Source organism: Octodon degus, unplaced genomic scaffold, assembly GCF_000260255.1.
Source record: "Octodon degus isolate 3935 unplaced genomic scaffold, OctDeg1.0 scaffold00054, whole genome shotgun sequence".
Taxonomy (NCBI): domain Eukaryota; kingdom Metazoa; phylum Chordata; class Mammalia; order Rodentia; family Octodontidae; genus Octodon; species Octodon degus.
Window position 1 is genome coordinate 4,952,799 of NW_004524630.1, and position 15,888 is coordinate 4,968,686.

Here is a 15,888-nt window from a genome sequence, read left to right on the forward strand (position 1 = left end):
AAAAAAAAAAAAAAAAAAAAGAAAGATTTATTGAGTGATTTGTATTATAGGGCATAGTGCTGAAAGTATAATAATGAACAAGATAGTTGTGATTCCTGCTTTCAAAGGCTACATTACATCTAGGAAGATGCCAAATAATTACAGTCAGTTATTTCGGTGAAGCTTCGGCACCATCTGTAACAGAAACACAGAGACCCTTGATACTGTACAACAAAGGGTCTCATAGCTTCTCAGGTTTGCACATGCTGTCCTGGGAAAGTGTAAGGAAGGAGGGGCTGCACCTAAAGGAGAATTTGATTGGTGAAGCATGATGTGGGAGGAGGGGTGTAGACCTGATGGAGGCTGCTGTGAGGGGTGAGTAGCAACAGTTAGAAAAGTGAATCAGCTTGGGGTGGGGGTGAGATGTGGGTTGCTGAGTGGGTCTTTACCCAGTGGTCTCAGTTTCTGCTGCCTGCTGAGAGTGGGATGAGAGAAGCAAGGACAGTGGAGAGTGTCACCTGGGAATGGCAGCGGGTGCTTATGGTTTTTCGTGGTTGTGTGGTTTTCTTTAGCAGTATTGAATTCCACTTTTTTAGGGTTAGAAATAATGACTGATTGTTTTCTCTAAGACCAAGTATTTTCTTTAACAAAAATCAGTGAATAGTTTATAGAAAGAAACTAGTAAGATTTAAGTGAAAGGCAAAACCAATATACTCCACTGGAACTGAGTCATTTGCCAAGCTTATGTCACTGTACGCTAGAGAATAATCTCTGGAGCCATATAAGAACTGCCCTGTGGTGCCCAGCAGGCCAGTGCTGCCAGCAGGAGTGCCAGTCCGTGCCTTGCCTAGGCTCTTTCACAGTGTGAACACTAATGCTACAGCGGACGGTCGAGGATCCATATTTGCAGAATACCTCAGTAGAGAAGCCTGGTGAGTGGACTCAGAAATGGTGCACACCAGACCAAGCCACGTTCGAGTAGGAAATGGGTGACACGTAGAAGAGAGTGTGCGCTCGCGGGCGCTTCCTTCACTGGTGCCTAGGACTCTAGCTCAAGTCGCTTCTACACAGGAAAGGTGGAATTCTGTCCAACAGTTTCTTCCTGCTGATTGAATTGAAAAATTCATAGTTTTCCATAATAGGTTATTTTACAGCTGAAAACGCACTATTTCTTGTCATTAATTGCTGCTAATGTTTTAAATTCTTTTAATGTTTTGAGTCTTCTGGATATATTGTATAAACAGTGTTCACTACTTTCAGGTAGAGCATAAGAAATGTTTTCTTGATAACATTTGTCTGTTTCTACTAAATGTACTTGTATCATTATGTGTTTTTGTATTTGAATGCTTAGAATTTCTTGGAACTATTAGTTTATTTTTTTTTTTTTACAAATATTTAAATTGGAAGAGTTTAGTAATGTCATGTTTGTTAGTTTTTATGAATTTTTATAATGTCTATGATTATTGTAAACATTTTTATTACCATATTCTTTATGAAAACTAGAGTCTAAAATTGCCATTTGTCTCTCTACTTCTTAAAGATACAAGGCTCATTGTACATGTTTAGGGAAGGGCCCTGGCCAGGTTTTCTGCTAGATTTGGTAAGGGGATTGCAGTTTTGGGGGAAATATGATCCTTGTTTATTTCAAGTTTTAAATACTGTATAAGGACAATTTATATGAAGCAATGCTTTTGAATGGACAGTTTAAAAAATCATGAATTGTCTTTTACAAGTGTTTAATTGACTTTTTAAAAATGTTTTCCTTGAGTTTCCACAATGTATCTAGTTGTGGGCTAAATGAATTAGTTTGCTTAAGCTTAGCAGGGCTCTGTGAAGATACTTGTAGTGCTGTCCTCATTGAGGGTGAAGGAACTGAATGCTGCATTAGAAAGGTTAACTAACTTGGCTAATGTTAGGTTCTAGGTCTGTCTCAAAGCATCCACTTTTGTTCTTGTCATTCTGTTGTTGTTTTATTTTTGTGTAATTATTGGGAAGCTGGGCTTTCTCTGTAGCGCTCCTATTCAGAGGTGTGTGAAATGGTTCCAAGCAATATGCTTATTTATCAAACTACATCAAAATATAACTGCTTTGTTCCTTGTTTTTCCTAAAAATGTGTGTTAAGTAGTCTTGAATCACGTAAGCTTAGTTTGGGAGACCAAATCACCTTTACTTCTAAGAGGTGGAGGATCCGTGTTACCCGGCTTTGGTGGAGAATTAAGCGTCTCCTGTAGCAGTGTGTGTGGAGGTCTCGAGCCTGGACATGGCGACGCCTTCACACTGTGCTTCTCTTGTGCAGAGCTCTCAGTACGTGCAGTGTGTCGCCGGGTGTCTGCAGCTCATGCTCCGGGTCAATGAGTACCGCTTTGCCTGGGTGGAAGCAGACGGCGTAAACTGGTGAGTGCCTGTTACTTTTCACGTAGAGTGACATTTAAAAATATTTTTACTTGATGTCTTCAAAGAAAGTAATACATTTAATCATGTAAAAGAAGTATTTTTAAAATATCTGCTTAACTGTGGATTGTACTGACCTTAGAAGTCAACAGTCAAACTCAGCGTTTCCCCTTACTTGGGCTGTATAACGTAATACTGGACAGAACAAATTCCTTGTACTCAATACAAAACAGTAATAAAATTATTTTACAGTGGCTTGTGGCAGTATCAGTAAGGAAAGGGCTTACCCCAAGAAAAGAGTGGCTATAAAGCTTTCTTTAGAGCCGTATAATGCAGCCCATTCTTTGTGGAGAACTTGGTAGAAACTTTTGAGGAGCTGCCTACCAACTTCTATAACCAGAAAAACCTAAAAAACCCAAAATGAACATTGAAAAGCCAATTTATTTCATGATGAGAGACTTAGCTATTTTTAAACCTAGTGCTCTTTCGTTGGGCTTCTTTTTTCCATTGTTAAGTTTGTGCAGGAAGTTAGATTGCTGATAGTAATCCCTGGTGAGCAGGGATTTAGAGTGCGGTGTGACTGGACGACGCACGCATTGCCAGGCCCTCTCATACTGCTGTACCTGCGGTGTACCTGGGAAGGGCTGTGAGCGTTCCGGGTCTTCTTTGTGAACACGTGTGTGCTGCTTCTGAGAGCCTGTTACTTCTGCAAATAGCTTTTTTTGTGTGGCCAGTTGAGCCCGCCCTGGGGGCAGGGCTGGTGCGGCATGTGGTGCCCAGGATTGAACCTCGGGCCCTGCGCACTTGCCTGAGCAGAGGCTGTAGACCGATGAGCTATCTCGCCAGCCCTTAATGTCTGTTTTTTTTTTTTTAATTTAGGGCAGGGTCTACAGGGTGTACAGGGGCTCACTATGTAGATCGGACTCAGTGATTTCTCCTGTTTTTAGCCTCCCAAGTGCTGTGATTCCAGGAGTGTGCCACCACGCCCAGTCTCATTTGCTGTCACAGCATGCTCCGGGGGCAAGGCTGGTGTGGCATACAGGGGATTGAACCCCGGCTGCTGCACTCTTGGAAGCAGGTGCTTTAGTCCGCTGAGCTATCTGGCTCACCCTCCAAATGTCTATTCTTAATGTCTGTTCGTAGTCAGGAATTGGATTAAATTGTCACAAATACTTCTTTTCATCAACTGAATAAGTTAGTAATGTTCTAATATGTAAAGTTTTAGTCTAGTCACAATTATTTAATTCTCAGTTTCCAATAAAAATATTTTAGTTTTTATCTGGTCAAATAGATCCTTAAAATGAATATTTTTAGTTTTTTTATGAAAAATTAACAGAATTAAGAATGAAGAGAAAAAAAAATAAAAAATAAAAAATAAATAAAAATAAAATAAAATAAAGCAATGCATCTCAGTTATAACTATCAATGTAAATGGGCTCAATGCACAATTTAAAACAAATAGAAAAAAAAAGAATGAAGAAAAAGTGAAAACTTACAAATTTTAGTAAGTACTTAAACATAGCGATTTTTTTTGGTAATAAGTAACTCATAAAAGATGAAAGAAAAGCACTGTATGTCACTGAGTAGAATGGTCTAGGTTTTGGTTACAGAATGTTTTCTTGAAGTCTTCCATGTTGAATGCCAACTTGGTGGAAGTGTTGTTGTTCTTTTTTGCTTAGAAAAATACATTGCTAACTCATTCACTTTTAAATTTGAGAAAATGTATTATGCAGTCACCTAACGATGCAGTTTAAGGTTTCACTTATATGACCAACATCACCATCAGTGTTAATGAACAGAATGCTATTTTTTTCTTTGCTTTCATTTTCTGAATAACTTAATTATGAGATGCTGTCCACTGTAAATTGCCTTATGGTTACCAAGCAGAAAGTTCTGAATTCTCAGCTGTGTTCACGCTGTGTCAGGAGATGCAATAGGAAGACTCATAGGGGTCAGCGGCTCGTACTCACAGCTGAGAACTGCTACAAAGATGTGGAGAGATGCGTAGCTGGGCCATGAGGGACAAAGTCACAGGCTGAGTTGGGCAGAAGCCGCATGAGGAGTGGGAGCTTCACCCTGCTCCCCCGCCACAAGCTTACACCACGGCATCTTCCCCAGTAGTGGAAGTGCAGTATTTTTGTGCAGTTTCTGTCTAGGAAATTGGGTGTAGACTCATCTGCTAGGGCTTTGCTGAAGATTGGCTATAGGCACATGTACCTGTAATGTATCAAAGTGCCAGACTCCTGAGAGGACAGTGTCTGGCCAAATCAAGATATTGTAGCCTGAGCGGTTTAACAGCAGAAACTTACTTCTCACAGATCTGGAGGTTGGCCCAAGATCAAGGGTGTGGGCATGTATTAATAGAGATGTGTGTTCTTAGCTTGCTGGTAGGTAGCAATTTTAAAAAAGTCATTTAATCTTTTCTCTTTTTTTCAGAAATACTAAATACTTCCTACGTTTGCATTTCTTTTGTTTAGGATTGAAGGCTTTTGTTTAGGGGCTTCAAGCAGGAATAATGTTAAGAGAAAAAAAATTCAAGTGTATTTTATTCGAAGAGAGGAAGATAAATGTTTTAAAATCTTTTTTTTTTTTTAATTCTCATATTCTATTGTCAGACATCAATGATATGGTATCTTTTTTTTTTAAATTTTATTTATTTATGTTTGTGTGTGTGTGTGTGTGTGTGTGTGTGCACGCGCGTGGCCAGCTCTGCCCACCAGGGGGCAGGGCTGGCTGGTATGTGGTGCTGGGGGATCGAACCGTGGTCCCTGTGCTTTGCTAAGCTTGTTCTAAGTAGGTGCTTTAGACCACTGAACCATCTCACCAGCCCAATGTTTTAAAATCTTAATACATTTTGATCAATATAGTCTGCTAATTATTTTTGGTGAAATGGCCTATTATTTGCATAGTGCCACACTGTTTCGGGGTAATTATATACCTATGTAAGATAAAAACAGCTTTTCATTATGTTGTATATTGTTGATCTTTTTCAGCAGACTGAGGGCTTATGAACTGTAATCAAAATACATAGTGAATGTTTAAATGCAAAAGAATTCCTTACAGTAAAAGACATATTGCTGTGCATCCCCTTCACAGTATTCTCCCTTACTTCAAATATTCGTATCCTGGACCTAGGAGAGAGCTCAGTGGTAGAAGCACCTGCCTGGCAAGTGCAAGGTCCTGAGTTTGATCCCTGGTACTGGAGAAAAAAAAGTATTCCTATCCTATAATTTTTGCCGCTTTCTGAAATAGCTCTCGAAGTCTCCTTGTGTGTCTTCGTGAGCTGTGCCCCAGGACACAGTGGGTGGTGCTTCGAGTGCCGCCCAGGGAAAGGCAGGGCATGGAAGCGTCACGTGTGCTCATGCACCTGAATGACCACCTTGGTGCGGTGCATCTGCTGGCTTTTCTCCAAAATAAAAATGACCATGGAAGGGAAAGGTTTAGAACTGAATCAGGACATGAAGGCAGCCATAACAGTACAGCTTTACAAGATGTACATGAAAGAGGACTTCCAGAACTGCCTGGGAAAGTGGCAGGCGTGAGGGCATGTGTGTGTATTTGACATGAGAAAGATTAGGGGGATTAGTGTTATCTGTCATGATAATACTTTTTGAAAACTTAAGCATTCGCTATATTTTTGGGTCATGATCATTAAAACGTACTGGAGTCCCAAAGGTACCCACTTCTCCTGGAAGTAATTACCACCACAAATTCAGGTGGCATTTGTGAACATTGATAGCCTTCAGTTTTAAGTATTTTGAAAGTGTAAACTAACACAAAGTTTAAAGATAAAATTTCTTCTGCAATAGTTTGTCTTTTCTTTTGAACTGTGATAGGGAAAAGGGGAAAGGAAGAAAGGGAAAAAGAAAACAAATATATATTTATATGCGAGATAGATAAGATATATAGCTAATTTCTCTTAGTTCATTGAAAAGAAAGGTTTGTGCTAATGTTTGGACAAGATGTCACGCCCGGGCTTGTGCTCTGAGTGACACTAGGAAGATACCAACTCGTAGTGTATTATTTATTGTTACTCTCCTACTAACCTGTTTTGAAACTTTTATTGTTTTTTTTCTTTTAAAGTAAAAAAAGAATTCTCCAAAGTAGTTGGAACCTCACGCTGACGTCGCCTGAGGAGGCGTGAGGTGGCCATGGCTTTGCAGGGCAACAGCGCGCTGGAGCTGTCTGTGGCCAGTAAATCAGCATCTGCTCACTATATTGGTTTGGTTAAAAGAAAAAGAATTAAAACATAAAGCAGAATACTAATAATGATGGTGGATTTCTTTCTAATCTTGAATATGAAACTTATTTTTACTAAGCTGTCTGGAGAGTGCTTTGCTGCTAACTATAGGGGATGCAAGATGTCTATCTATTCCTTTTTAGAAGTTTATTTACCTGTTTGGCAAGTATTAAAGCCAGCAAAGCTAACTTTCAGGCTTCTACAGCTTCGTTTTGTGACTTTCTCTGTGATTTAGAAACCACACCAAGCTTGCAGACACACAGTTTATTAAAGGAGGCATCCCAGCAAGTGTCTGTGGCATATGCATTATGGTGACATATACGACCTATGATTACTTTTTAGACCTATGCCTACTGATGAATTATTAATGTTAATTTTATGAATATTATTATAATACACAATGTATGCTTAAAAGGAAAATAAAATATCAATAAATATTTTTAGTATGTAGTGTTTAGAATACACATCAGCAATTTTTTTTTATTTTTTATTTTTTGGTGGCCTGCTCACCCCACCCTAGGGGTGGGGCTGGTGTGGCATGTGATGCAGGGGATTGAACCACAGTCCCTGTGCTGCCTAAGTCTGCCTAAGCAGGCGCTTTAGCCCGCTGGGCTATCCTGCCGGATAGTCCTCATTGTGGCCTAGGAAGTTTATAATCTTATGGGCAAGTTATTGGTGTTCTAGTGAGTTAATTTTAATCTACCCCACACATCAGTATTTTTTGTCTTAACTGTATACTTTCTTACAAAACCTAAAAAAGAACAGCAGAAATAAATTCCTATATGATCGTCAATGAAAACACAAAAGTCTGCTACAGATATAATCTTTGCTTCAATTATCACAACCAAGGCAGTCTTCACACATGAAAATCACATGTTCTGTACACGTTGTACACATTCCATACAGAATACACACAGCACATGTGGTTCCATACACATACACAATATAGTGAGCCATTCTTAGTCCTCATTGTGGCCTAGGAAGTTTATAATCCTATGGGCAAGTTATTGGTGTTCTAGTGAGTTAATTTTAATGTACCATTTCCAGCCCACCCATGGTGAGAATAAGGGCACTGAGGCATATTTGTAGTTATGGGGAGCCCAGCGGTCCTGAGTCCAGCCATGATGATGGCTAACTAGAGCAAAGGCCTTGACCCAGGCTTGAACCAGGGTTTTATTGATTTGTGAAGAAGGGAGTGGCTCGGGTTGAGTGATTGTGAGAATGATGGGAAGGAAGTAGGAGAGAGCTGTGAGCCAGACCAGGTAGCAGGCCTGAAATCACCTCTGCATTATGCAGACAAGGAGATGCAAGAGGAGTGACCTACATCATAACACAGTTGAGGTGGGATCTCATGCTTTAGGGTCGGCGCTTCAGCTCTGATGTGTGATCTATGCTCTGGGAAGTCGTAGCCTCTAATCTTGAGGCTCACTCATCTTAAGGCTCAATCCCCACTGATAATGTGGAGCAGGGCTCTCTATTCCACCTCACTCGGCCACATATGTTTTATTTGGGGCTGTAGGGAGCAGGCAGGGACAACACTACCCTGTCATCTTGGCTTCAAAGACTACACATCAAGACCTCACTGGAGTGATTTGCATTGCTTAAAGCCCATTGAGGGGATAAGAAAAAGACCTAGCCAGCTCTGCATTGCTTAAAGCCCATTGAGGTTCCCAGGGTCTCCTGCACAGCTGCACAAAGCCACATTTTCTTTCTTGGTGGGCTGCTTTGTCTCCACATCAGTACGTGGAGATAGGGCCTCCCCTCCGTTACCCGGAGACCCCCACATGCATAGCATCCGTGTCTTAGTTTCCTGTCCTTTTTGTAGGGCATCTTAGAGTTGATGTCTTTTCTTTTTTACTGGCCTAGTAAGTCTGTGATGTTACATCTGCTGGTTTACCTATGAGTTCTCCAATCTGCTCTGGGATTTTTTTTTATGTAGTTCCCTGGGTTAGAACAATTTTATTCTTCCTCTGTTGTAAATGATCTTGTGTCAGTTCCAGTCCAAATCCTCTAAGAAAATTTCTTTGTGATATTTTGCACTATTTTCTTTGTAAACTATGAAACTATTTAAACTACTTATGCCAGACATGTTTAGGATCGAGTAAAACACACTACTGACCAACCCATTGTTTTGAGTGATATTGTAGTTGCTGCATAACTTATCAACATCTATTCTGCCTTTGATTCTTTGTAAGAAGTTACTGTCTCGGGGTTCGTTTGTATCATGTTATCTCCCTCAGTCTTGCCATCACGATGCAGTGTTGACGTCAGTATTTTTCTTAGCCATTTTCAAGGCCAGTGATGTGTCTCTGAAATCCAAAGACTACAGCCTGCACTGCTCCTTTTTGTGCTTTGTTCCTGTGTATATTTCCTATGCTGGTGAACTGATGCTGTCTTAGCAAATGTAACGTCAGTGGGTAACTGGCAAACCAGTTGTTGGATGTCAAGTTCTGATTAGTTTGGGAGATAGGAACAACAAGTCTGTTTACAGCATCTTGGGTTTTTACTGCACTAATAAAGACCTGGTGCTTGAGTTCCAGGATAAATTTCTAAAAAATATGTCTTTGCATCTACCAGATAATACTGCATTTTGAAGGCTTATTTGGCAAAGATTGCCTAAAACTACAGTGACCACAAAATATTCCAGGCTTTTCACCAACAGTGGTATGTTCACATGTTGTGCAGATGCCTTGACAGTTTTCCAGTTGGAGCTCTTTTCAAGCGGTAGAGGGGTAGCGGCCAGATGATCAGTTCATTTTCTTTCTTGGTGGGCTGCTTTGTCACGCAGCCACAGACATTGTGAAGGAAATCGAAGCCCAGTGTCACTGTTGTTCTACGGACCTCAAGCCCACACCTATTACTTCTCCGTAAATCTTTTACATTCTGTGGTTACCATGAGAAATGCCTTGCTAAGTACTTTAGTCATAGGACGGCTTGATCTCACTAGTAGCTTAAGCCTCTTGAGCTCACTGTGTAGTCCAGGGTTGCCTTGAACTTCTGGTGAGTCCCCTGCCTCTGTCTCTGAAGTGCTGGGATTACAGGTGTGCACCACCATGCCCAGCTCAGTTCAGATTGTGAGGTGTCTTAAACATTTTTGAACATGACTATTGATACATACAATATTTCCCTTTCATTTTAGATTGTGTTTCACAACTCTTGTAGTGTATCCTGCATTACAATTTCTAACATTAAACCATAGTGCTGGCATTCTGCCCAGTAGGTTTCAATCCCTGCCAAAAACCTAGTAACGTTTTCTGACCTGCTTCTAACATTGAATCATTCAGGAATCCGTGATCATTTTGTAGCATTTTGACTAATCATATATTTATATATTTCTATATTCTCCATCATCTGAATCATGACTTTCGTTCTGTACTCCTCTGTCATATCTTGCTAACTTTTTTGGCTCACAAGATCCAAGTGATCGTCGATGGTAGTCAGGTCACCTGAGAACTCAGTTTGAGCCTCCCAAAGTTGTGGGGGCCCAGTCTGCTAGACCTACTATCTGTAGTCACATTGACACTTGTTCTTTTACAACTGCCAAAAGCAGCTGCACCTGGCTGCTTCAGTGGGAAGGAATTCAGAGGTTCTCAGGTGTTGTTGCAGCGAGACTCATCGGAATAGGAAGCTGGGAGGGGAAAGGTGCTCCTCTGTCTTCATAGTCAGCCCCGTTTGGCTCAGGTGGAACCTCACAGGTGCCAGCAGGGTGGCAGAGAGGAGGTTCCCAGGGTCTCCTGCACAGCTGCACAAAGCCACAAGCAGAAATTTACAAACTGGACTAGTCAGAGAGCAGAGGAACCAGGCAGAATGGTGACAGCATAAAAGGATGAAGTTTTGTCGTGTTCGGAACAAGAGTGTCAGTATTTTAAAAAGTAAGTTTTATGTAACAACCCAACCTAGAGTAGATTCAAGGGAGAAGCTATGCATGAGAAAATTAAGGACAGTTCAGTAAATTTAGAACTGTGTATAAATCACAAAAATAGAGAATTGGTGCAGATACAAGCCTTATAAGAAGTTAATAGTAGGCTTACTTCATAAAATTAAGACTTCCAAAACCTTTTCCTTTTTATTAATAGAACAGTTTTAGGTTTACTGAAAAATTCAAAGTACAGGAAGTGCCCGTACGTGCTCTGCTCCAGAGTGTTCCTGCTTACTTTCGTTTTGTACAGTATGATAGACTTGGTCCGGTAGAATTGGTATTGGCACATTAACACAGGTGCAGTGTGTATGTGTCGGGGTCACTGTGTTGAACGCTGTCTCCCTGCTGGCCATTTTAAACGGTCTTATCTGACCACTCCTGCCTTTCCTGGCCTGCATGCAGATAATCTCTCGGGAAGTTTCCCGAGCAGCTTCTCTCTCCTCCAGGAGCTTCTTTCATTTCCATGAAGCCTCCGTATTTTCTTATTGATGAAATAGGAGAGAAAGCTCGAAGCTTAGGCTTTTTTCGGCCCTAAATTCTGTGATTGCTGTGTCAGATTTGAACTTATCCCAGGTTTCTAAAGCCATGCCCTCCTTTTTCTGAATTTCCTTTGTGTTTTAAGGCCATCCTCTTCGTTGCTGTACTGAAAATCTGGGTATGAAATCTGGCTTGCAAGTGCGCCTGTGCTCCATCACCACCCCTGGTGATTGTCATTCTCTGATGTCTGTCCCAGCCTTCTGCTTATGTCCTAGGCGCCTGCAAGTCTTACATCTAGGTGTCCACCCAGATTGCATCTTTCCTTTCCTGTTGCTTCCCTGCATCTGCCTCTTGAGGTTCTGTGGGTTTTGGGGAAAGGGGTAGGTGGGGCTGTACTGGGAGTGGCCCTCGGCGTTACTGCTAGGGGAGATGGGGAGATCATCCAGAGGACTTGTTCTGTTACTATGCGAAGAACATGGTCTCTCGTTTGTTTTTTGTTTGATTGTCATACTAAATGTTTTCTAATTGTGTGCTCCTTTTCAGCATCATGGGTGTTTTGAGTAACAAATGTGGTTTTCAACTCCAGTACCAAATGATTTTTTCAATATGGCTCCTGGCATTCAGTCCTCAAATGTGTGAACACCTGCGGCGCTACAATATCATTCCTGTTCTCTCTGACATCCTTCAAGAATCTGTCAAAGAGAAAGTAACAAGAATCATCCTTGCAGCATTCCGTGTAAGTGCTTAGTATCTTTTATTGCTGCTATTGTTATTTGTGGTGTGTGCACATGCGTGTGCATGTACGTGCGTGCGTGCGTGCCTGCCTGTGTGTTTGTGTGACATTTTGTACTGTGAAGTATGTTTGAATTCTTAGTGAGTGGGAAAAAGACATTTTTCCTCCATGTAGATGTGAGACTGTAGAGGCTTAGTGAGTAGAGAGTGAAGTACCACTGATTTGGCCTTAGGACGGGTAAGTGTGATAGATGGGGGGTAACATTCAGGGAATGGAATGAGTGGCTTCTGGAATGCTTGGAAGGAGATGCAATTGGGTTATGTTCAGATAGAGGAAGCCCTTTGTTGCGGCTGATACCTAGGTGTCCACCCCAAGCCTCACAGGTGGCTGGATCTGGGGTGTGTGAAGCTTGGGTCAAGGGTGTGATGCTGGGATTAAGGGCAGCTGCCCTGGGTGTAAGCACACCCTGCCCCAAGGATGGGAAGCCTGGAGAGGATATAATGGGTAGAGCGGGGGTGGCTGCTGTTGCATGCTGCTGTCTCCTCGCTTGCTGCTTTGCTGCATGGCTGCCTTCTCCTCTGTGCTGCCCCTCTGCCACCTACGCTGCCTTGGAACCAGCTGTGGGCAGAAACCTCTCCAAACTGTGAGCTGCAGTAAACCCTGCCTCCCTTAACTTTGGGTCTCAGGTGTTTTGTCTCAGCAATGAGAACAGTAGCTAAGGCATCTTTTTTTTGCAGTTAAGAAACTACTATTGAAAGAAACTTGGTTCATATGGGGCCTATATTTCAGATTCTGATCTACTGACTTGTATATTTCTGAGGCAACTATAAAAATTTATAATTTTAAGCAGTAAAATTACCTTAGTAGGATATTAGAATTTGTCAAAGTATGTAAGTCAGCGTCCTCCCTTGAGCCGCTGAGTTAACTAGTAAAGAAGAGCTGAGCTAGAAGCTATATTCTAGATTGCTCATCAGGCGTAGCACTGAAATATTGTGGCTTGGCTCCCAGAGCTAGTGTCTTCATTGTCACAGGTACCTATAGAGAGTCTTGTTGGTTGCACTAGGATTTATATGGGGTCCTGGAAAGTGGCTGGACTGTAAGACCATTATGGAAAAGTAGTGCTAGTGGGCACATTAGGGTTTTGTGCTGGGCATCCTTCTCAGGACTTTCCATCTGTTAATTCATTTAGTGCTCTGTAACATAAAGTTATTGTTGTGTATGTGGATGTCGTTGGTATTGGTGTTGGTCTTTCCTTTGCACATGCAGGTGCTGAAGCACGTAGGTAACCCTGTGGGTAGATGGTAGTTAGGAAAATCAAGGTTGTGTATTTAGAATCTGTGCTTTTAGCTATTATTCATTATGCTTCTAAAAACATAAAACCAAAAAATACAGCTATATTGCAAAAATTTATGTAGTGCATATACATCCTGTTTGTCAGATATAGTCACTAACATCTTTCAGATATTTCTAAGCATGTAAGATAAATATATAAGTAGGTATCTGATTTTGTTCCATATTTAAAAATAAAATGTTATCTTAATGTTCTACTTTTTTTTTTTTTTGGCAGAACTGGGGATTGAACTCAGGCCCTTGCACTTGCCAGGGAAGTGCTTATTCTACTGAGCCATCTCCCCGGCCCCTATTCTGCTTTATTTTTAACAAGACATAATGAATATGTTTTTATTTCTATAATTGTAGAGCTTCAGCATTTAGTGGCTACCTGTCACTGTATTGGTGAGAATGTTAACCAGTTTCCTATTGATGGGTGTGTAGGATATTTCTGGTTTCTTTCACATATGCTCGCCCATGTTGGTAAATAATTCTTCTGAAAATAGTTCTAAGGCTGGAATTGCTGAGTCAAAAGAATATGATTTTTTAAAAAAATACTTTTATAGATAACAACAAATACTTTTTGAAAAATATGACAATTTACATTTCTATGAACTATATATTGTGCTCATGTTTTTTTTTTTTTTTTTTTACTTTTTAGCTAGCATTTAATATTACCTTTCTTTGGATTTTTATAAAATCTGAAGTGAAGTCATTGTTTCAAATTTGTATTCTTTTAGTAATGAATGAAACTGAACACAAATTAATACTTCATCCACTTTTTGTTTAAATTGCTTATTCATAGCTTTTATCACCTCTTCACTTTAAAATTTGATGTGGAGTTACTGGATGTCTGTGGTTAATAATAACAACTAATGTTTATCCACAGTTTATGAGGTAGAATATCATCCTGATTACTTCACTTGTGTGTCTTGTTTAATCATTCCAAGGGCTCCATGCATTTGGTCAGGTGGCCATGAGAGGTGAAGTAGTTTGCCAAGATAGCTAAGAAGTGGGAGGTTGGAGACTCACACTCAGGCATTAGGACGCATACTTTTAGCTATCATGGTGACCTGTATTTGATGCTGAGAATAAAAATTACCATATTTTATTGAGTTATTTTTATATAATCTTTGTGATTAATAAGTAGGTTCTATTATTAATTTTTTAAATGAGAAAACCAAGACTTTCAAGGTTAATTCTTTTTTTTTTTTTTGTGGAACTGGGGATTGAACCTAGGCCTTGTGCTTGCCAGGGAAGCATTTATTCCACTGAGCCATCCCTGTGGCCCCAAGGTTAATTCTTTAGTTAGAATAAGATTGAAATTTAAGTGATCTTTTATCTCCAAAACCACTTTCACCACTTTGCCACCTGTTTCTTCCTCTTCCTCTTCTTCATCCTCTCCTTCCCCTTCCCCTTTCTCATCCTCTTCTTCTCCTTCCCCATCCCTACCTTCCCCTTCTCCTTCCCTATTCTCTTCCCCTTTCTCTTCCCTTGCTCTTTTCCCCTTCTCCTTCTCCATATCCTTCCCCTTCTCCTTTCCCTTTCTTGGGCTCCTTCCCCTCCCCCTTCCCCTCCTTCTTCCCCTTCTCATTCTCCTCCTCCTTCATTCCTTTCTCTGTTTCCTCCAGCTGCTCCTCTTTTTTCCTTCTTGACCTTCTTTCCTTCTTCTTGTGTGTTTTTTCAGGAACTTTAAGAGTGTCATTAAAAGAAAGACTTTGAAAAAGAAAATCAGAAGTAATATGAGAGGAGAAGGCAAATACTTTTACTTAAAATACCTTGGGAAGCATTAGCACTCTTTCCCATCTGCCTGACAAGGGTGAGTGAGTGACAGTGTAGGCGGGGATGTCCCACGGAGTCCTGCAGACAGATGGAAGAGGAGGGCCCAGTGTGGCTTCTGGGATGCTCAGTGCTGATTAGCTACCGGTTGAGTGCCACTCCAGGTGTGGCCATTGCTCTTGATTATTGATGTTGCGAAAATGTTGTGCTGTTTTTTTCATGTACTAAAAAACTGTTCTGTGGCCCTTAAGAAGTCTCCTCTGAGACCCTACAGACCCTATACTAAGTATATTAAAAAAAAAGTCTCCTCTTAAGAATTCAGCAAATTCTCATTTCTCTTCCTCATGCTCGGCTGTGGTGGCTTTTCCGTTCATACTTCTAGCAAACTGTCTGTGTGAGTTGTCAAGGCAAGTTTCAGTCTAGTCCAGGTAGAATAGGAGGTTGTGTAAATGGCGCTTTACTTTGAAGTACTTTAAAAGCTGAGCAGTATGCTTTGTTAAGTGTTTTGTTATCCGTGTTTTTGTTAAGTGAAGACCAAAAATTCCAGAAATAGCATTATCTTGTTTCCTTTAATTTACAGAACAGTTTGAGTCAGTTTTATTTGTTAGATACTATGCCAGCTGTTAGGGACCACAGGTGACCAAGCGAGACCTTGAAGATCTGTTACCGTTGTGAAGCAGACTGTATCGTATATGCCAGCGCAGTGCAGTGATTAGTAATGCCCAGAGGTGAGAGTGGTAGAAAAGAGGAGAGGAGTTTGAGGAAGTATTTTGAGAGGTGATGGTGTCAGAGCCCTTTGAGGGCTTATGAGTTTTTTAGGAGACCAAAGGTCGAGAGGTTGATAAATCTTGCTAACAAGTGAAGAAAGTCTTGCGTAACCTTTGACTGTCCCTTCTTGTAGAAGGGTTGCTCCCCCTTGCACGGGTGAATCCCAAGGGATGGCACTCATCCTTCTGGGCACAGTTCTGGTCTGTGGTGATTTATTTTCTGAAAGCGCAGACGTGCTCTGTAAACCGTGCTGGTGCTTTCGTCACCGCGGCT

At 41.0% G+C, this 15,888-nt stretch overlaps 1 protein-coding gene across 4 annotated transcripts in view; it reads left to right on the forward strand.

Annotated features, from left to right (window-relative positions):
- Atp6v1h (ATPase H+ transporting V1 subunit H) overlaps positions 1–15,888 on the forward strand; it is a 113,271-nt gene that overhangs the window by 41,407 nt on the left and 55,976 nt on the right. For all 4 annotated transcript variants that reach the window (XM_004633374.2, XM_023717682.1, XM_023717683.1 and 1 more), the window contains 2 exons: positions 2,276–2,373; positions 11,550–11,742. In XM_004633374.2, the coding sequence (XP_004633431.1) occupies positions 2,276–2,373; positions 11,550–11,742 (291 nt within the window). The remainder of the gene's footprint in view (positions 1–2,275; positions 2,374–11,549; positions 11,743–15,888) is intronic.